The sequence below is a fragment of the Pholis gunnellus genome (assembly GCF_910591455.1).
Source record: "Pholis gunnellus genome assembly, chromosome: 20".
In the NCBI taxonomy this organism is placed as follows: Eukaryota; Metazoa; Chordata; class Actinopteri; order Perciformes; family Pholidae; genus Pholis; species Pholis gunnellus.
Window position 1 is genome coordinate 15,643,243 of NC_136547.1, and position 22,247 is coordinate 15,665,489.

The following is a 22,247-nucleotide window of genomic DNA, read 5'->3' on the forward strand; positions in this document are numbered from 1 at the left end:
TTAAGCAAACATTTGACATCTTGGTTGGCAGTTCAGTCGAGCGCCAACATCAACATATTAACCATGTATATCACATAACTGAAGCAGTAACGAAAACAAAAGAGGAATTCACATGGTAAACACAATGGGCCATAGTAAATGGTTCAAACAGGCAAATATGGGACAAAGGAACATCTCCGACAAAGTCCTGGGAAAATGTTAGGGAATGTGGGAACATTTGCTTATTTATTTTACCCTCCCCCCTACAGCAGTGTCAGCAGCACCGCTTAAAGCCATGGCTTACATAGATAGTATTAGCTGTTGGATGTAGCATTGAATCAATTGCAAGCCCCACTTAGCCTCAGCGAACCTTGATTTAGACTCACTGTATACCGGTGAGAATAGATTGGAATGATATACTGTATGAAGACTAACACATTTTATATTTGTGGTGGTGAAGAAGAAAATCCTCAGTGCTTTGCTGTATAGACAATCACATAAACTGAAACTTTACTGTATTTGCTTTTATTGTATTGCAGTTACTAAACCAGAAAAATATACAATCTGAAAAAACACAGTCAGTATAGGCACAGAGGACGCTGCCACCAGACAGCTTACTTTCAGCTCTCTTTCCACCACACAAGCAACCCCTTAAATTGAACACAGAGTTCTTTTCAAGGAGCAAACCCTAAACCCAAGGCTCCAATTTGAGTTTAAACAACTAGTGTTTTTCATGTTAGACAACACTTGCATTTAAATGACAAAATTCCAATCCACACTTTCAGGGATGGTTCATGGATTATATGGAGCAGCATTGCCTCCAGGGGCCAATAACAGAGATTTGTTTGGGACCAATTTGACGGTCTATTAAACCAGATTATTCTGTTCAGCCATGGTTTACACTGCACCTTTAAACCCATTTGCAGTGTCTTGCTAAAATAACACAAGTGCCACTAGAGGTCACCATTTGTGAGGTTTTAACATATCCTGTTGCACGTTTGGTTGAAACGAGTTCATGAGGGAAGCTTGTTATGGGTGCAATTTGAATGGCCTTCGAGGTTGGTGAATGGATCTTAAGTTAAATTGTATTTACCTCTGGTTAATGCGAGACTACTTGTTATTACAGAATAATGTGCTAAGCAAACAGCTGTGGAAATTTAGTGTTTTCAAGCAAAGTGTTGAAATAATACTAGCAATATTAAACTATGATTATACAGAAAACATTTATGCTATTTGATTTTAAGCCAAGGCCTTCTATTTTAAATACTGATTTATTGTTGCTGCATATTTTTCTAAAGTTTCTCTGTGCAAATCAAAAGCTATGTGAGGTCAGAATGTACCTCAGCTGGAAGGAACCATAGGGTGAGATAGACGGGAACTAATTTCAATCCACGAGAGTCAACCCTTCCTCAGCAGCTCTCTGACGTTTAGCATATTATGTTGCAGTCTCTGACGTTGCTGTTCAAGTTGTTGCAGAATGAGACAAACCTTTCCTCTCATTCATATGTCCTTCCTTCTCTTTGCATTAGGTTCTTAAAACAGTCATCAAACCAGTTCTGAACAGCATCACTTCATTTGTTTGTTTGGCTATAAATTCAAAATATTCAGAGGCTTTGACATGAATGCCGCCTCTGTTCATCAGTTATGGGTGATATGGTCACATGACATTAACACTGGCTGCTTTGTTTGATGTCACATGAACGTCATGTATCTTCATGCTGCTTATGTAGTCTTCATTTTCTGGCCCTAAAACAGTTATTCAGTTGAGCAATTATAAAATTAAGACAAAAAACACAAAACTGTATTAAAATGTAAAGAAATTTGAACAAATTTGGTAAAAATGGTGGTCCTGGCATCATCATATCTCCCAGATCAACACTGTGAGCAACAGCACGTTTCCCCCATAAGTCTGTAGATAGGTGGTCCTTTTATTCACACTGAAACTAAAATACTACCTCCATGTCACACCGCACCCTTCAGCGTATCTCTCAGGTGCTTAAAGTGTGAAACCTGCATACACATTTGGATGTGGCAACTGATTTAGGATAAGGTGGTTTTCTGTCAACCCATCTGCATAGTGGCTGGGACTTTTGCTAACTCACATGAGCATACAACATAATACATTAATACAGTGCTGAACTGGAACAGCTGGTTTGTGACGGCATTGTTGCTGCTGCGAACAAAGTCAAGTTGGGCGTGTTCAGTGAAGCCGACACCCCTTCCCGTTAGTATGCATAGAACTAGTTATTTCATTTTGATGACACCTTCTAGTGACATTTCACAGGACTGCCGCTGACGGAAATACCCTAAATCCTGTTTAGCAACAGTGGCAACAGATATAACCTCAGGGACGTCAATGCGTTTCAAGGAGCAAATAAGTTTGGGATGTATCTCAGAATTATTCCAAAGGATCTGGCTGAGGAAGTCTATCAGGGTTGAGAACGTCTGCTAGGTTCTGTGAGGACTTCTTTAAGGGTTGTGGGTAACCTGCTGGTTTGCCAAGTTTCAGCACATGGGAGAAGTTGGCCCTCAGGGCTTTCTGCCAGAATGGGTTCATTTGAACCCAAATCATGATATGTTTCTATACCTAACCAAGTGAGTTTGTTTACTAAAACCAAGGAGAATTCTGGCATAAAGGGCTTTCTCTCAGAAAGCCCTGAAGTCAAACTTCTTCCATGTGCCAAGTTTCACAAAGGACACTCAGGACATCCGATACTGTCAATCCCCCACCACTAGAGGGCCCAGTTTGACAACAAAAGGAAGCATTATTATATTATTCAAAGTAGTTGTACTGTATTTTTAAAAAAAAAGAAATGTATTATCCATTAAGTAAGTCATTTATTTGTCATGGTACAATACTTTTGTATTTGGTTATTGTTTCAAATAAACTAACACCACTCTTAAACTTGGTAGATAATATAGAAATAAAAGGAACCAATATAATAGTTTTATAGTCATACTCAGACACACAGCAATAAACTTTCAATTGAATCATTGAGCCGTTAGATCTGGGAAACGTAAGAGGAAACAAATGGGAAAAAAAGCATAATGAATTATTAACAACAGGTGTGAGGCCCAACCTGCTCAGCTGACGGGAACAAGGAAGCAGCCCCCAGGTGAAGGAAAAACCTGTTGGGTTGCTCTTCTGTTTGGGAAACCTTTGACTTGCAAAGAGAGATGCAGGTAGCAGAGCTGTAGCAGAGCGGTTAAGTGTACAGTACTCAACTCCAGGGCTCGCAAAAATGATGCAAAAAACCTTTACAGGACTGGTCCTTGTAGCTTTTTTCAGTGTGGCATGTTTTGTTGTGCTTCTATATACCAACGGAGACCACACTTCATATATTTTTTCAAAGCAACTTCAGATTTTAAATGGAAACCACACACGTTCCCAAGAGGTAAAAGAACTTCTTCAAACCACAACTAAAGTCCTAAGTGTCACTCACGCAGAGACACAGACGCCAACCACTGAGAGCAAGCCTTTGGCACGCTGCCCTGACACCCCTCCAGACCTTGTGGGTCCATTGCTTATAGAGTTTGATTCCAAACGGACTTTGGATGAGGTGAGAGGACTGATCGGTCCTACACTTCGGGAAGGAGGACGGCACAAGCCACCAGACTGTATTGCCCTACAGAAGGTAGGTGAAGGAATGGAGAGAGAAATCAATATTTGAAGAGAATAATTGGAACAGTTTACCATGATTTTAGATACTTGGAATCTATTCTACTCAAATGTCAAAACTTGTAGGTAAACTTGTAAGTAAACTTGAGTGAAGTAGGTCTATTTGTATAAAGTAAGAACATAATGATAGGTAAATCAACAACGACTTGTAAGGCTTATTTTTGTATGTCCACTATGTCTATATACAGAGATCAGCACAGTGCAAATGGTAGGTGCATTATTACACAGATGATTGACAGGTTTTGACACAGTTTTATTCCATCGGACGCAATGTTCCTGCCATAAGAGCTCACAGATCCTGCTGCTGTGTTTGCACATTGCTGTATTTCACCATGCAAATACAGTGAAATCATTTAAGAGTCATTTAAGTCTCTCTTTCATGTGACTCAGGCAACGCCCATGAGCCTGTCGTGATACTGGGCTTGTATTTACGTCAGTTTTTCTCGGGTGTGTATTTAGCATTCAATTCTATATCTAACACATGGTGACGTGTTATCGATTGCTTAATTTTTCTTCGTTCTATTTACTCTTCTTTGAAAAAGATTTATCTGAAAACAGAGAGGATAAGTTGCAGTGCACTTTATAAGTAGGCCCACCATTTGAACTCACTTAAAAAATACTTCCCCACATTCTATAATTCAATGCTATCAGACGTACTCATATTATAAGGGTTTTATGGATTTTACACATTTTATAAGTTTAATTCACTAAAAGGAAAAACACCAAAATCATGATTGGGTTAAAGCCAACTAACTTATTTCATTTGTTTAGGTGGCGATCATCATCGCATTCCGCAATCGGCATGAGCACCTTATTCATTTGCTGCATTACATCCATCCTATATTGATACGACAGCAGTTGGACTACACAGTGTATGTCATCAACCAGGATGGAGAAGGCGTGTTCAACCGGGCTAAACTGATGAATGCAGGCTACGTGGAAGCAATGAAGGAATACGATTTTGACTGCTTTGTCTTCTCTGACGTGGATTTGGTTCCGATGGATGACCGTAACTACTATCGATGTTTTGACAATCCTCGACACTTGGCTGTGGCTATGGACAAATTTAACTTCCACTTACCCTACGGCAGTTACTTTGGTGGAGTGTCTGCGTTGTCTAAGAGCCAATTCTTGAAGATTAACGGCTTCCCAAACACGTACTGGGGCTGGGGTGGGGAGGACGACGATATCTACGGCCGAGTTCACTACCGTGGCATGTCCATTTCTCGACCTGACGCGGTGAAGGGAAGGTACAGGATGATCAAACACAGCAGAGACTTGCACAATGAGGCTAATCCAAAGAATCCTGGTAAACTGAGGCAAACCAAACTAACCATGGATAAAGATGGACTTAATTCTCTCAAATACACAGTCAAGGAGATTAAGAAGGATATACTGTACACTTATATCAATGTGGATATTGAGGCTCCGCTAAAACATGGTAAATGAATGAGGATGGAACCTGTGGCTCTTGGACTGCTGTTGACCATAGATTCATTGGTGGTTCAGTCTCAAACAAAAGTTCTTAAAACCTCTCGGGCAACTTGGTGTCTTGGTGTAGGGTTCTATGCAAACCCGTGTGTGTGTGTGTGTGTGTGTGTGTGTGTGTGTGTGTGTGTGTGTGTGTGTGTGTGTGTGTGTCTAAGCGAACTACAGTGTACATAATAAATACCAAGTAGAGAGGTTCTTTTCAGTTTTTTCTCAGTTGCTTTGGCACAATCCTGACACAACACACACACAATTGAAATGTAAAAGCACATGTTTCTTTAAAGGTATACTGTGAAGCATGGAGCTACTCTTAGTGATGGATCCAGAGACAATAACAGTCAACAGTTTGCTCAAGAAGAAGGAACGATGGCGGTTTGGACAAGTGGACACATCCATTTGTTTTGTATGCATTACAAAAGAAAATATATATATATATATATATATATATATATATATATATATATATATATATATATATATATATAAGGGGTATTCTATTTGTATTGCGTCATTTACACAATATTTTTCTAAATGGTAATGATTTTGTATTGAGACAATTTTCTTCACTTTACAATACAGTAACAATCTTTTTGTATTTGACATTACTGTAAGTTCTCAATGAACATGCGTGCCAAAATGAAAAGGGGAAAGATGCACAGGTTGATGTATCCTATTTATTTTAGGAAGATGGGTTTACTGCTTTAAGTTGTACATGGGCTTTTGCCACAAAGTCGTGTTCTACATAACACATGTGGTGATTTAACTTTGTTTTGTGAACTGTAATAATGTTTGAGAAAATGTCCTAAGCTATTGAGAAGAACTGTAATGACATGTATGGCCACTATGGTCCAGCACTGAGCTTGCCCGTGAACATCAAAACTAAATGAATCTTGTAATAACGATATGTCTTAACTATAAGCGTCTTTCAAGTCACCCAGGGACACTTAAGAAATAAGGCAGTCAATGACAATAAAAGATGACAGTGGAAAGAAAATGTTGTATGCTTGCTCAGTGACATTTTGCTTGCAAACCGGAACATCCCTAACAAACATTATTTACCATACCACCACTCTATACACTATAAAACAATATTTCACCAAATGGAAAGTTTTCTGGCTGTCAGTTGCAGTTTTGATCTTTGCTGGGGTGTATTAAGTTCTGCAAGGCTTCTGTTATAATTGTCTTGGCTCATATCAGGTAACGTGGATTAGAAACACTTGTTGTAACCACAGTGAAAGCAGGAAAAGTATCCGAAGTAACATAATAAGGGCATTTCAGAAATGACGTATGTAGTTGTTGTTTTTTCTAATTCCTTTTATTTTCTAAAATAAGACTTTAAACTGTGTTCCAGTTTAGTTTTCTGTGTCACTTACACTCTTCCTCCTCAGGGTTAGAAAGAGCTGGAATGACCTGTTTGAGTACAGTCTCCAACTCATATCAGAGTCAGGTTCCCTTTCTAGCAACAGTTACAGTTGGAGGCCCTAGGGGTTAGAGAAATATGACCTGACAAGCCAGTCTTGCAGTATATCTTTTAAAAAGAGTATTTTACAGCCCAGAAAATACACACTTACAAACACAAGCAAACATATGGAGTGTGTAGCCCTGTCTGCCCAATCTTCAAAGGAATTCTTCCGGATTGTTGCTCTTGCACCTTACTGTCTTCAATCTGTCCGTGTTGAACTTCCCTCCATCTGTCTGTTGTCACCTGTCTGTCTGTCTGTCTTGAAATTGCCGGTCGACCCTCATCTACCTGCATACATGTCTTTTATTGTTGTTTAGCTGTGTCTGACTGACTTATACATCATATACCCTGCATGCTTTTGTTTTGTGCCTCTGGCATGGATGTTTTATAGTGTCTAACAATGCAGCATAATGTCTTTAGTCCATGGTTTTATTTAACATCGTAATCTCTAATTTGATTTGCTTTGTGTGTTTTGAATTTGAGAGCCTCTGTGTTGCATGTCTTGTTTGTACTTGACAATGTAGTATAAGAGTCTCCTGAATGATGATACTACTTATATAGTATATTTTCACTTCTTTCATTGTTTCTGCGCGCATTGTAAAGGGTCAATATTGCATAAATTTGTAAATTTAATCTTATATTCTGTTTATAGGTTTACTTTGTAACATCTGCCTTGGGACTACAGATGAAAAATAGCCTCTTGGCTAACTCTGGCTCATTTACAGCAATGTGTGCATTGTCCCTTGTCAAATAAACCAATAAATACAATTTATTGGGCTACACATCCCACTTTGGAAGGGGGACCAACTAATGTTAATGTTAATAATAAAGATGTTAATCTGGTAATTCCTTTCAAGTGTTCAATAGGGGAATTTATTTCTGAAATCAGGATACATAATAGCTGCACATGTGCGTCTCACAAAAGTTCAGTTATGGGAAAATGTATCAATGTTGAACGCTAAATTCAAGAAATTGTACTGTGTATCACACCATTAAATCACTCTCCTGACCTTGTATCCTTCAATGGGATTTATTTTGTAAAACATAATTTAATTCATATTCTACTTTGCTGCTCACAAGGTCCCATTCACTTTGGAACACATGTTTTCTGTCGCTTCATCCCTTCAAAGTCGGAATTTGTCATTTACCGGTAAACTGGTACACCCCACATTTGGCTGTGGTGCTAAAGCCATTCCCAGTGTCCCACTATTCTGCATGCTCCCGTCTTCCCATTCACAGAGGCAACAGCTTGTCTGCTGATGAATTATTGACAAGTGAAAGGATTACACAACAATGCCCTCAGAGGAACCGTGGCGTCATAGGAGAGGGAGCGAGAGAAGATGCGGTGGGGTAGAGGTATAGGGGAGGAAAAATGATGGTGGTAGTGGAGGTGATGCTGAGGGCTTCCCATGAGGTTGCAGAGGTGAAAACCGGTGGCACGAAGTGGAACCTCTAAATGACTTGTTGACGTGTGCTAAACGCCTGACTACAGTGTATGTGCTTGTGCACTACAACATGTAGGTTAGTGTGTGTTTTTATGTGTATAAATGTTCAACTTCAATCACGGTTCTCAGACACTGTGTCAGCAACCCCCCAAACACTCGCCCATCCTCCTTCCTGCCCAGCCCCCTCTTTTCATTGGTTGACCTAGTGGAGTTACTATGGGAACGACTGTAGAGAAGCTGCCATGAGAAATGTGGGGTACAGCTTTTGAATGGTGCTTAGTGCTCCATCACACACACACACGCACACACACACACATTTAACAGGGCAAGGAAGCCCTATACCTATCATCATATAATTTTTTTGGAAATATCAGTACGACTCTACTCCATGATAGTATTTTTCTCCACCAGCATCTGCATTTCAATTCTAGATTCAATTTCTGTTTATATGCAATATTATCTTCTATAAGATAAATGTCTATCTACTGCACTACTTTGCTTGGTAGTAAAATATAAACACCTAATTGAACACTAAAACAATATAGTTTCGTTAAAATGTCCGTAGCTTCAAATTGAAAATCACCAACTTAGCTTTGAACAAAACATCTTAAAATCAGCTGAAAGACATCCAAACATGAGCTGGAAAGTAGCTTATTACAACACACCCATGACTGATGATACAATAACCCAATGAAAAAGCACTCATACCGCTCATTTTAAAGACCATGCTACTTTTTAAAGAAGAAACAGCACCTTCCTATTCTTAAAAATAAAAAAGTAAAGCTTATAAGCAATAATTCACATAACAGTACAATTCACCCGTGTTCCTTCTCATGGGTTTGCCCATTATTTTGCCACTTCAGCCTCTTCTTGTTCTTGTGTAGCTTAGTTTAGCTGGGGGCTAATATCAGCTAATGCTAGCAAACAATAGACAGGTATTGCAGTACATTACTGAGTCAGTTTGCAGATCTAATGACTCTTCTCTTCTTGTGTTACTAATACAGAAAGCTTTAGCTGTACCATTATGTCGTTATTGCCACTTACGGCTGTTGTTCGTCAAAAGCTACACCAGCTGGCTAAAAGGCTTAATTCAAGACCATTGAAGCCAGACAAACCCTCACTCATATCTCGTTCTCTCACTTTTCCTTTGCATTTCTTTCTCACTCCCTCACAACTTTGCTCTCTTCAGCGGCTCATATAAGAGACACATTTTTCAGCACAAACTTAATCCTCCCTGTAGTGCACTTTATACCAGATTCATGCACCAAAACAAACACATACACACACAGGATCCAACATGGCTCACAATGAGGACGAGTGTCCACATCCAGCACACCGAGCAGCAGCAGATTAATGATGAGATCAGCCGAGGCACACGCGTGCGCGCACCAGCGCACACACCATTCCCACTGTCAGCATCACTAGCTTTGATCTGGTGGGCCGGTACAAGTGAGTGTTATGGTCTTACGTAAGGCTTTTACATAAACCTCAGTGTGCAGAAACAGAGAGAGAGAGAGAGAGAGAGAGAGAACTGGATAGAGGGAGGGGGGTTTGCTGCACCATTACAAAGGGGATTCGCACTGCACCAAATCCTCCTCCCACTACACATGCATTCGCACCCACACCACAACAACATATGAGCTTTCTCCATAACAACATGTGTCTTCCCCAAAACAATGAGACCCTCCCTTGCATCTATATTCAGGACACATAGAGGCAAACACACAGGTTCCATATCCACAGGCAACATCTGCCTGTCTTTGTCATCATTTTGGCTGGCTGTCCCCGTCTGTATGCATCTTAACCCCACTGGAGACCAACAGCAGACAATGAGACATCCATCAGGCTTTCATCTCAGCAATCAATAGAATGTATTGATAACCTATTGCTCCCAAGCCAAGCAGACCTCGCTCCACGTGTGACGCCACAACACAAATGCCACATGCTGCACATCAACAAAAGCACCCCTGTTTCGCACCCTCGCTCACTCCCAACCTACTCCTTGGAGATTCAAGCCACCAGGATGTGGGGGAGGAATGATGGAGGTGGGGTGGGGTGGGGTGGGGGGGGGGGGGGGGGGGGGGGTGATGAAAGAAGGACTCTATTTGATTTTGTTCTAATTATACGTCTGACCTTGAAGTGTATGGATTATTGTGTAAATGCGGTTACAAAGAGTCAGGAGCTCATCTATCAGCGCAAACAGTTTTATTCATTAAATATGAAAAGTGGAAAGATTTCACACTGTGAACAGACAGACGGTTAACAAAAAAAAAGGAAAACATAATGTGCTTTTCCATCACAGCAAATGACCACATAAAGGCCCAGATTTGTAATCAGAAGGAAAGGAGAGAAGCGTCTACAAAAACAATAACAAGGAACTGATCCAGATGGCAATATGACGGTCTCTGTGGTTGATGTGTTTAGGCCAGTGCAACGGATCAAGGTACCCAAACGTTGCTTTTCACTGTCGTACTTGGAAAAAGTGGAGAAACAAGTTCTACTAAAACACCAAACTGCAGCATGTGGGACAAAGATTTAATATTTAAACAAAAACCTGTTTAACATATGATCATTCCCTGTCCAGTTCATAGCGCCCTACTTTCTCTTAATCTTACCAGCAATATAATTTCATTGGTGACAGTGTCATAAAGTGAAATTATAATTTTTAGACTCTCAGGGCAACTGTTTTGGTTAACAATCAACAAGCGTCACCACAGCTGTTTACAAAAAAAAAATACTCTTTTTTTAAATTATTTTACCAGGAATACTTTAAAGGTTTAAATTGTTGCCCATTTCAATCATCCCAAAAACATCCATCCATCACTCTTTTGTCAATCAGTACTCCAAAGTAGGGAGAATGACAGCTTGCATACTAACTCTAAAGAGCAAAGAGCACAGTGTAGGATGAATGGACGTGATCCTTCTCTTTTATCGGAGGAGGAACACACTTACTGTAGACCTGGGTTCAGGTTACCCCATGGCCTGTCCTGCACTACACCACTAGAAGGTTGAAAAGATATCTGAACCTGGAACGGTGTTGTGGATCAATCATCGCATTCTAAATGAGACAGAAAGCTATCATGATCTAGAATGACCCTCAAGTGTCGGTTGGTATCGTTGTGGTTAGGATTAGAGAAAACTTGCATCATCTCGAATGTCTTTCCCCTCTCTGTAACTGAAGGGTAAGGAACACTCTGCTCTCTTTAACTTGTCTCACTGAATCACAGACAAAGGCCTTTCAGAACTGCAATACACCCCCTCGTTCTTAAAACAAGTGGTGCTTTGCGAGGCTCAACGAAGTCATTTTTCAGAGCGCGGGGGACTTAGAAAACAGTAAACGCCACCATTTGTGTTGCCCCCACAAAGGAGGGACAGAGAGGAAAAGAGACCAACACAGCTGACCAATGATCGCCAATGATACCAAGCTACATTCAGATTCACACACAGCTGTACAATGTTTGCAAGTACAACAGCATAATAGAGTGAGGGTGAAGCACTCTGAGCTGCTATAGCGTTAGTCCCCAAGTTTTGCTTTGCATTTGTTAGCTGCGATCCAGTTTATGTGACTCAGAAGTATGTTCTTTCTGGGTCACATCCTATTTTAAAACACTTGCAGGCATATTCTGGCTCTCTAAATCTGGCAGACAGCAAGGATGCCTCCCTGTCATCCACTCACAACAGCTTGTACAGTATGTTAGTAGTAAAGAACAGAAAGCAGAGCATTAAGAAGATGGTGCAGTCACAGTTTAAGATCCGAGCAGTATGACTTATGACGAAGGAGTCTACTGTATAGAAACAGTAGAAATCCAGTGAAGAAGAAAGTACTAACTTTAAAAAAAAAAATGGTTGTTTGTGCACGTGTCCTTGGAGAAGAAAGTCATCCAGTGTAGCTACGAAGACAGTGCCAAAGGTTGAACCGTGTGTGTAACTAAGGTCATTCAGTAATAGATGATGTTCCCTGACCTTCGTGCCTTGCATGTGTGGCACTGCATGCGGAGAGGGAGAGAAAATGTTTGTGTGCCTGTCTGAAATTGTATATGTTTGTGTGTGTGTGTGTGTATATTGAAGCATCAGTGCAAGGGATCCCTCCTGGTTGAGTATTGCGACAGTTCTGCAGGTTTTTCATTGGTTATTCAACAGTTGTAAATCCCAGAGATTGACATCCTATGGATGCACTTTGAGTGATGCAGTGCGGTATAAGTGAAATCCAGATGCAACAGGCTGAAGCCAAACTTAGTCCGTCCACAATAATAATAATAATAATAATAGACAGTCAAAACATAGAGGGTCTCCCCCTCCGAAAAAAAGAAAAGAAGATATTGTGAAGCCTTCTGTCGTGCAACTTTGCCACATTTGTTGCTGCAAAGTAGGTAAATAATAAAACCAGATCTCAGTGTTCATTTGTATTTTTGCACATACAGTTTAATAATCAGTGTGCAGTCAGAAAAAAAAAAACATCTTCAAAAAGCAAAAAAACAGCCAAACAAAAAATGGTGGGTTATTCCAGGCTGTGGGTCTCGTTGAGTCTGTTTCAGGGAAATGAGGAGGATTTTTTTAAAACTTTGGCTCTAAAATCAAAAGATTAGGAGGTAATTTGTTACAGATTAGACAAGAGGACAATTTTAGAAAAAAGAACATTGATTAGATTAGGTCCGTATAAGCAAATTATGTTATGCCGTGTGGTGTTCCATAACAAAAATGTAAAAGATAAAAGGTGCTCTGCTTTTTTCCTCTTTTTTTTGCAGTGTGCAATGAGCTGTCAAACTCTCAGCAGGTCAGGAGCTTTTCCAGGAAGTTACAAGGCAAATGTGTCTATGGCGAGTCCATGGATTGTCAAAAGTCAACCTCTTAAGTTCCCGTGAGGGCCGTGAAGTGTTAACCCCGCTTTTTGAGTCTCCTCGTGACTTTCTCAAGTGAACAAAACCACCTATTCTATCCCAGCCTGTCGTCAGCTAAAAACACTTGAGGAATGAGAGCTTTTATGATTTCAGAGGAATTTATAGGCTGTTAACTCTACAGCTCAACATTTTTCTTGGTCTGGGTCTTTTTGGCTCTGCATCAACAGCACTGAACTGATGTACACTCAAGTCTTTTAGTAAGCGGGCGAGAATCCCCCTATTTGACAGGTGCTACTTCTTGTGGGCACTTCCTCTGGTTGTGCAGCCGGGTTTGTTTCCAGAACGACGGACTGGCACCTTGGATACAGGGATTCTGGTGCGAGCCGGGGGAGGTTCCTGGGTCTTTGGTGGAGGGGATTCAGCCTCTAGAACAGACGAGAGGGCTGACTGGCTTACAGAGTGGGGGGGTGGGGAGGTTTGCTTGCTGCTTACTGGGATCTTGGATTCCCGAGGAAGGCTTGTGCTGCCTTTCATTGACTGGAAGGAGGAGGAGGAGGAGGAGGAAGGAGGAGTTGTTTGGGAGGTGGGGCTCAGTTTGTATTCAGTGGACGGAGAGGGAGTACTGTTTAGATCTTCATCTCCTTCCTCATCCTCTCCTACCTCTTCAGGGTCATTGTAGAGGTCGTACAGGTGGTCCCCGGAGCAACTATCGCGTGATAGGGCCGTCCTCTGGTTACGCTGCAGCCCGCTCTCGTCAGGTGTCGCTGTGGGCGTTGCGGAGGGTGTGTCCCAGTAACCCTCATCACTGAGTGGCTCTTTTTCTCCGGGTGATGTGGGATGACGGCCGTGTGTGTGAGGGATGGGGGGTTTAGCTGCCCGGCCTCCTGTTGCACCAACTACTGGAATCTTACTGAGCCCCAATGCCTTCACCGGGGGTAACTTGCGGTCTGCGCTCCTGTGGGCTGAGAGCAGGAGGCTGCTGGCGGGGTTGGACGGGGCACGAGGGGGATACGTAGAAGTCGGGGTGGTAGAGGGAGTTTGATGTGATCGAGGCAAAGCAGGGGAGTTGTCCCCTGTTGAAGGCAGCATGTGCCAGAGCCCCTGCATGTCTGCATCGTCCACTCCCTCTGGACTTGCCATTTCTTCCCCTCCGCCCATGTAGGCCACCACACCACTACCAGCTGGGTGCTGCTGTGGTGGAGGCGGTGCCCGGGCCCGGGCTGGGAGGGAAGAAGAAGGCACTGAGCTTGTGGGAACAGAGAACATGGGCTGGGTCAGGTGCGACGGTAGCTGGGGTTTGGTTGGGGAGCCACGAGACGTTGCACTGGTGATACCAACAGCTCTCCCAACGCCCGCTCCCACACTCCCGCCTCCTCCCCCACTGCTGCTGCTGCTGGTGCCACTGCCCCCGTTACCCGCTGGACCTTCCTCTTCCGCGTCAGCAATAATGTCACCACAGCCTGTCAGTGAATCAAAGCTCTTGAGGGATGTGACGTCAGTGAAGAGGAGAGAGCAGAGGCGGTCCACCGAAGGTTCTGAGGGTGGGTCACCCGTGCTGCAGCGATCCAACGGGGGTGTAGCGAGCGAGGGGGTGAGGCTGGATATTGAGGCTTTGGCTTTTTGGATGGGCGGGCGCAGTGGCGAGTCAGTGGGTGTGTAAGGAAAGGGAGAGTCTGGCTCAATAGATTGCCCTGGCATGGCAACACAGTGTGGGGGTGTCATGGTAACACTAGTAGTGGGAGTCTCCGGGTTAGGTGATGCCTCCGCATTCCCACAATCCACTTGGTGATGATGCGGAGGGGGTTCAAGGGTGAGCGTAATATCCTTCACCATTTCAGAGTCGGCAATATCCCCATCCTTCTCCGGCTTCCGCTCCACCTCTTCCCCCTCACCCTCGTTTGTTTTTTCCTTGCGTCTCCATCGCATGCTGCTAAAAAAGCCCTTTAGGCCCCTCCCTCTTCTAACAAGCCCTGCCCCTCCATTTTCACTCGACCTAAAAGTCCCACGTCGGAGTAGAGAGAAGAAACTCAGGGATTTGCTGAGGGACCTCACCGGCCCTGCCTCCAGGATAGCGAGCCCTTCCCCTCTCTGTCCATCCGCATCGTTATTAGAGCTCGTTAGTCCATCGTGGGTTTTGCTCCGAACGAGCTCTACCGATGCCGCCGAGCCATTTCCATTCAAAGAATTCCCATTGTCAGAATTCCCGTTGCTCCCGCTGTTTGTTGCCCCTTTGTTCCTGAAGGAGAAGAAGCTGGCCATGCCAGACCCGGTGCGCCGCTTTCCGAAGAGTTTGAAGGCAGCTTTGTTGATCTTCCCCGTGGGCTGGGGGTCACACTGAGGGGCCACAGGAGGCTCCACACACTCCGTCTGCACCTCCATTATCTAGCACTCTATCGTCTCCCTCAAGCTCTCCAGCAGCCTTTCTGTCCTCTCTCTCTCTCTCTCTCTCTGACCACACATACACTCACCCTCTCTCTATCTCTGTCTCTCTCTCTCTCTCCACCCTGTTGGCTGGTGCTCTTTCACTCCCACTCTGACTTGCTCTAACGCCAGCCTGCTGGTTTTCTCTCTCTGCTTGCCTCCCTCCCCTCCCTCTCTCTCTCTCTCTCTGTCTCTCTCTCACACACAGGCCCACACACACACATGCTGCTCCTTACTGTATCCATGGCAACTGGGTGGGCTAAGCAGCTTTCGTCAGACACGTTGGCGGGGCGCCAGTGTCTGTCCTCCACACCCTCCCCCCATCCTCATCCTCCTCTCTTCATCTACCTTCCCTGTCACCAATGCACTGTTTGCTCTTTTCTTTTAACTACTAGTTCATAAGCACCACATTCACTGCTTCCATCCATCCACCCCCTGTATGTGTGTCTGCGTGTGTTTATGTGTCCTAATGTGTTTGGTAAGCATGTAAAGATACACACCCATTAATGAATCACGACGGATTAGACACAGGCTCAATATGTTTATGAGCTTTCTGGATCATGAGACAGAGCGGAATGGCTAATTATAAAGACTTCTCACATCGAATCGTTTGGATTTGATGTTGTTTATCAATGTCTGTGGAAGAAAAATCTAACAAGTCAAAGCAAACTAGCACAAGTTTAAGTTTTTAATATTTTGAATAAGTTCTTAGCAGATTAGTCATACTGTGAGGTAAGTCATGTCAAAGCTTTGCGCAAATGGTAGCTTGACATTATAAATTTATCAGCATTACTTACTTGACCCAGTCCTGCGTGTATGGCTGTGAATGTTTGTGTGTGTGCGTGTGTGTGCGTGTGTGAGCATGGAAAAGCTCAAAGTAAACGATAATAACCATGTCAGAAGCCTGTATTAGAGGACTCAAATACAAGACCTGCTGATCAACAGTATGAGTGGGCTTAAGCGGGGATATGGATTTAGAAAAAAGCATTCCAGTGCTGTTGTGCGTGCACACACACACACGCACACACACACACACACACACACACAGCTCAGACATCCCTCAAATACAGTTTGTTCCAGACATATTGGCCATATGGCCCCAAGCCCTCATCCATATGGACACACAGTACCAGGTGTCTAAGAGCTAACACAACTGTCATCCTATCATCCTGTGTGTGTGTGTGTGTGTGTGTGTGTGTGTGTGTGTGTGTGTGTGCTCGCGCGCTTGTCCATGTGTTTGTAACCACTTATGCAGCCAACAGCACAATCTTTCTTTTTACATTAGCTATACTGTAAGCATCTACCATGGCAACAAGCAGAGTTTCTGTGGGCATGTAGAACAATGAAGTGTTCACTAACTGGAGGAAAAAGCAGTGTTTTGCCTCGTTTTCCTGTTGTCTTAAATATACATAATATATACGTAAAGTGTTTTAGATTTTACACTGTGTTAAGGAAACAATGATTAAACAAATGGGCAAAGATAATCTCTGTCTTCATTGAGTTGTTAAAGGATGCCCTGTAAAACAAAGACGAGATTTTAAATGGGCGATCCCCATATCTCTCCTGTTGAGCCATCGTTTATCTTTACCAAAATATATGTCATCCTCGTCTGCAGCTGATTCACCAGAGTTCCCTGAGCGTGTTCCACTGTGGGTGCTCTTTTAACTGCCTATTCTATCCTCCCAACCCCCCAATGAATCTCCCTGATACCCCGACCCACTTACAAACCTCCTCTCCCCTCCTTCCTTCCCTCCCCTGCTCCTTTTCTCTCTCCTCCTCCTCCTCCTCCTCCTCAGTTGCTTAGGGCACAGGCTCTCTTCTTCCAGCCCACTGCTATCAAACAATGTCTGCATTCATCCGCCCGAGGCAACACACACACACTCACAGACATGCTCACACCCACACAAACACATTTTGAGGGCTTCCCCAGAGTGGAGCGCTGAAGCATATCTTCCTTGTGCTGGCCCCCAATAAGAAAGATAATCTGTCCGCTCAGCCAACAAGTCAGTCACCCAGCCTGTCTGCCTGCCAGTCAGTCAGTCGCCTAGTGTGCAGGTTTTCAGGTACATCAGATACTCAAGCAGAATGCCCCACAGCCGTGCTAGCGGGTCAGCCGGCTGTTGGATGGACTTGAAACTGACTCTAAGCAGCAGATGGCTGGCCAAGACTGTAGACTTGTGAGTGGGCTCAGTTATCACATGATGAGACAAAGGATTTTGCTAAGTTCTTATATGGTGGAAATGCACATTGTCATTCTGCTTAAATCATTCCAACATCAGTAGGGCGTTATATTTGTATATTCAGGTAGATCTTGCAGCCTGTACTGGCCTTCATAATCTATTTGACAGTGCTGAATCAGGTTGGATTTGGTGGGAAAGCAACAGAGTGTAGAGGACAATACCTATTGACATTAACCCTTACACTTTGAGATAAATATTAGGCTTAACTATCAGAAAATGAAGATGCTACTCCCCTATGTAACGGTGGTCCACAAGCTTATTGTGGTCAATTCTACACAAACGCTAAAGAAAAAGTGCTTTTGTCACAACCAAATACAAATTTATTTCTCTAATTACTGTGAGCAAAACTATAGACACATGCACACAAGCAATAGAGGAAGCACACACCCTATACATCCCCCCCCCCACCCCCCAGCCCCATCTGTCTAAATAGGGTTCCCATTTCAGCCCCCTGAGTGAAGCTCAGTGCTAAGTGGGACAGTTAGAGGACATTTTCTCTCTCTGCCTCTCTTTCCTGCTTACTGTGTTTTCCAACAACGTGGCTTGTCTGAGTGTGCGTGCATAGTGTGAGTATCCTTTGCACTATATGCCTGCATGTGGCTGCTGAATTTGCTTTTACACTCTCCATGCTCTGCTGGCGAAGAAACAGGAGGCAAATGTTGATGCACTGTTAAAAGCACATGGGTGTATGTGTGCGTGGGAGAGGGAATGCATGAAACAATAGATTGATTGATGGACGACTATATTATAATAAGATACTGAACAACAGACGTATTCTTCATCTGGTGAGTGAATATGAGTTCATTCAAATAATATTCACAACCTGATTTTCCTGTATGTCATTATTTGCAATTAAAATAAAGGTGCACAGCCTAGGCAAAACAATTGCAGAGATGCAAAATGTCTAGCTTAACGAAATGCATTTGTCGTTTTTCTTCACTGCAGCTTTAGTTTCAGTGCACTCTGCTCCTCCTTGTCAAGCCTTTAAAGCATTCTACTGTCACCACATCATTCAATATCTTGATTTATTAAAGCTTGTTTCCTTGTCATTCAACTTTAATGACTGACAAATATGAGTTGGCCAATGCTGTCAAAGGTGAACATGATGCTACGAACACGTTCTACTTCACCACAGTGTTTACTTTGGCAAGGCAACTAACAGGTTACTGCGTCACCAGCCTGCGCAGGATAAAAACACCGGCTCAAATCATAGCATGCTACGTGCTAAAATGCATTCGGCAGGTCAATTGTCTGATATTCCCGCGACTGTACATGCTGTCACTCATACAAGGTAATAAGGGCATGACAAATTCAATAATCTTTGCCTCAATGGGCAATGCCTCACTCACCCTAACCAGTAATGTCAGCAGGTGTTTTAACTTTAGCAGATGATGAAAAACACCTGCTATGAACTTTTTTAGCTGGCGTGTTGTCACAAGAATAAATCAAGATGCGTGGCAATGTGTGACACATGTCAAAGATGAGACAAAATCAACAAAATAACATGTCAGCATTATAACAAGGCACAGGTGTAGCTGCTTGTCCATCGTTGGTCGGTTACACAGTGCAAACACACACCCAGTGTGTTCAGATCACACACACATTCTTCATTATTATCACTCTGTGTCCTGTTCATCAAGTTGTTTTAGGACACAGAGTCTTCCAGCTCCAGATTAAGCAATAGTGTGTGTGTGTGTGTGTCGGCGCACATGTTCATGTTTGTGTGTAAAGTATTAAAGCCTGAAGGATTACCCCCCCTGTGCTCTGTTGTTACTTTAGTAATCAACAGGGAGCCGTTCTAAGTGTTGTTGAGCCTTCTAAGTGCAGACTCCCCAACACTTTTACATTCCAAAGGCTGTAAACAATGTCTCTATGAGCATGTGGGCCCAAAGAACCCAAACTCAATAAAATACTCCCATAGTAGATGCATAAATTACAATAAAATAAATAATAATAATAACCAGAATAATTGTCTAATCCAGCTATGTTGATCTTTTCAATTAAATATTTTCGGTGACAACTTTTTCTGCACATTATTGACCGTTTTCGCAGCAGACTGTGGCTCATCATAGCATGAAAATCACATGTGTAAGTGAAAATATTAATGATGGCTCTGTTCCATTTAGGTTTACCAGTTCCAGAGTCCTGGTTTTATGTATGCCGGCTCAACACCTTCGCTTTTCCGACAAGTCCAAATTTCTGCCATGAAAGAGCTCTATACTCTCTCAATAATCAAAGAGCAAAAAACCCAAAGAGATGCGTCATGTAGCAGAGAAACACAAGTGAGTAGATGGATAAGTGTAGTTGCACTACAAACACACATGTGCATCCTGCATGTGCAACATCTACATACAGTGTGTGTATACGGTGAGCATATCAATGTGGACTCTCTGTATATGGACATTTTGCATGCTACTAGCGTTTATGTTGAGTGTAGGTACAGTAGTCCCTCCTTGTCCTCAGTAGTGTTCTCCCAGCATGGCGTGCAGTACTCTTCTGAATGATTCAAAGCCCTGGGAGAGCCCCCAGCTACTCAATATTTAATGTGAGGTAACATGCACAAGTAGGCTACAGGAAGACCTCTCCAACAGAGATGGTATTGACATAGTGTTAGAGGTGCATTAACCTGACTTACGGCTTTGTCAACATTACAAATAGAAAGCATGCATCATAGAAAGCATGCGTCACCATTGAAAGCTATGACACCTTAAGCAAATAATGATTGTTCTTATTAGTACTTTGATGTTGAAACTTGAATGAACACACCAATGCAAGCAACTCTAATAAATAAACCTACACTCGAAACAATTTCACTGTAAAATAATGGTAACTTACTGGCAGTAGGGACGCCAGTAATTCACGTTTTCTTTACGGTGAAGCTACCGTAATTTACTTTTACGGTATCTTACCATATATTGGATCACGTTATGTGATAGTAGGATAACTGGGTTTTACTGTGATTTTAAGGTATATGCCAGAATGTTACCGTTTATTTACAAAGGGTAATGCACCCCAATACTTTTGCATTTAATTCCCAACAAATAAAAGAATAAGAATAGACATTCTTCCAGGGATAGGTAACTACAGCTGAACAACAGTAGCATACCACTCCAGGGATAGGTCGATACCACTGAACAACAGTAGCATACCACTCCAGGGATAGGTACCTACCACTGAACAGTAGCATACCACTCCAGGGATAGGTACCTACCACTGAACAATAGTGACATACCACTCCAGGGATAGGTAAATACCACTGAACAACAGTAGCATACCACTCCAGGGATAGGTCGATACCACTGAACAACAGTAGCATACCACTCCAGGGATAGGTAAATACCGCTGAACAGTAGCATACCATCGGCCAGTTTAATTTCTCGGCGTCACTCCCTCAGACACTGAATTAAAATAGCATTAAGAGTGAAACACTGAATTAAAATAGTATCAAGAACAGTGTAATAGAACTGCATCACAGTCTAGCTTGTTAACGAGTCGTATACACATTTATAGTTAATTTGAACTGCATGAACTCACACATGAATGAAAACAATAAAGAGAGAGAACACCTTAAAAGAGGACTTGACTGCAGCGTCTGGCTGGTATCCTCAATCTCTGATGACGAGTGACTGTAAAACAAACAAAACGACATATACGACATCCAGGATAAACACACTTAAAATAAGCTTTGGGTGTGTAACTGTGGGTTCGCATGTGCCTCACATATGTTAACATATCAGTGCACTGTGACTTGCCTAAACGATGAGCTGATTACATTAGGTGACGAAATGAAGCTTAGACAATGGACTAACGTTAAACTGAGTTTGATCTGGTTTTAATGTTGCTCCTGAGATTACACACAGGTAACGTTACTGTTAGCGTTACCTCAACTGTTCATCGTCTTGAACACACGTCGTTGATTTCTGGTCCCCTCTACATTTTGATAATCGTCCTGTTTGCGGTCCTACTGTCGGTTCAATAATAGCACAAGTAAACACAAGTTAGGTTACTAACGTTACATTGTAATTGGTGATTAACTTTATTTATGTTAACTTAACTTGCTATGCTGTTAGCTAGCTAACTTTTCTAAGGCTAATTGAGCTCGAGCTAGCTAACATTACAGAGCTAGCTATCAAGCTAATATAACGAAACAGTGAAACATTATCTAAGATGTTAACAGTTCAATAATCATGAAGACAAAACAATATTGGACACTTTGAATTTCGGCTTATAAGTGTAACTTTACCTCGACTCCTCGGTTGATCTCCACATGGCTGCTCAGAAGGATGAACTGAAGCTGTGCTCCAAAGTCACGTTCAGGAGCAGTCGATCACGTCTTGAAACTCAACAGTGACTTTTAGGCAATGAACAGTTTGACTAATAAAAAATATTCTATCGTCATTACAGACACATTAACCTACAATAGACAGTACGATGTAGATGGATTGTGATTCACTGAACTTGTATAGAGAAGCATATTTCCATCACTTCACAGAAAATACTGTATTATGCTGATAAATTACAGTAGTCTGCTGTTATGGTTAATTTACATGTGAGGGATGGACATTTAACTGTATGTTACCGTTATTATGAAATACTGTAAGATACTGTTTTAAATCCACAGTAAATTTACAGCAATTCATTACAGTGTAACACTGTAAGTCAGAACTTGTTTGTGATTGAGATAAGGCCTAACAA

The 22,247-nt window shown here is 42.5% G+C and overlaps 2 protein-coding genes across 2 annotated transcripts; one reads left to right on the forward strand and one right to left on the reverse strand.

Moving 5' to 3' along the window:
• Positions 1–3,157: 3,157 nt before the first annotated feature.
• LOC306712007 (beta-1,4-galactosyltransferase 1-like) lies at positions 3,158–5,528 on the forward strand. The gene is made up of 2 exons (XM_079181099.1): positions 3,158–3,614; positions 4,430–5,528. The coding sequence occupies exons 1-2, from the start codon at positions 3,222–3,224 to the stop codon at positions 5,105–5,107; spliced, it is 1,071 nt and encodes a 356-aa protein (XP_079037225.1). The 5' UTR covers positions 3,158–3,221; the 3' UTR covers positions 5,108–5,528.
• A 7,654-nt stretch (positions 5,529–13,182) lies between these two features.
• amer2 (APC membrane recruitment protein 2) lies at positions 13,183–15,270 on the reverse strand (the record flags this gene model as incomplete). The annotated part of the gene is made up of 1 exon (XM_079181758.1): positions 13,183–15,270. One exon carries the CDS (start codon positions 15,268–15,270, stop codon positions 13,183–13,185), a length of 2,088 nt encoding a protein of 695 aa, XP_079037884.1.
• Positions 15,271–22,247: the final 6,977 nt, after the last annotated feature.

What these genes read in the sequence shown, in the direction of transcription:
- LOC306712007 (XM_079181099.1), top strand. Translation starts at nt 3,222, where the DNA reads ATGATGCAAAAAACCTTTACAGGACTGGTCCTTGTAGCTTTTTTCAGT. An exon ending in ACTGTATTGCCCTACAGAAG is followed by an intron (nt 3,615 to 4,429) that starts GTAGGTGAAGGA and finishes TCATTTGTTTAG; the next exon opens with GTGGCGATCATCATCGCATT.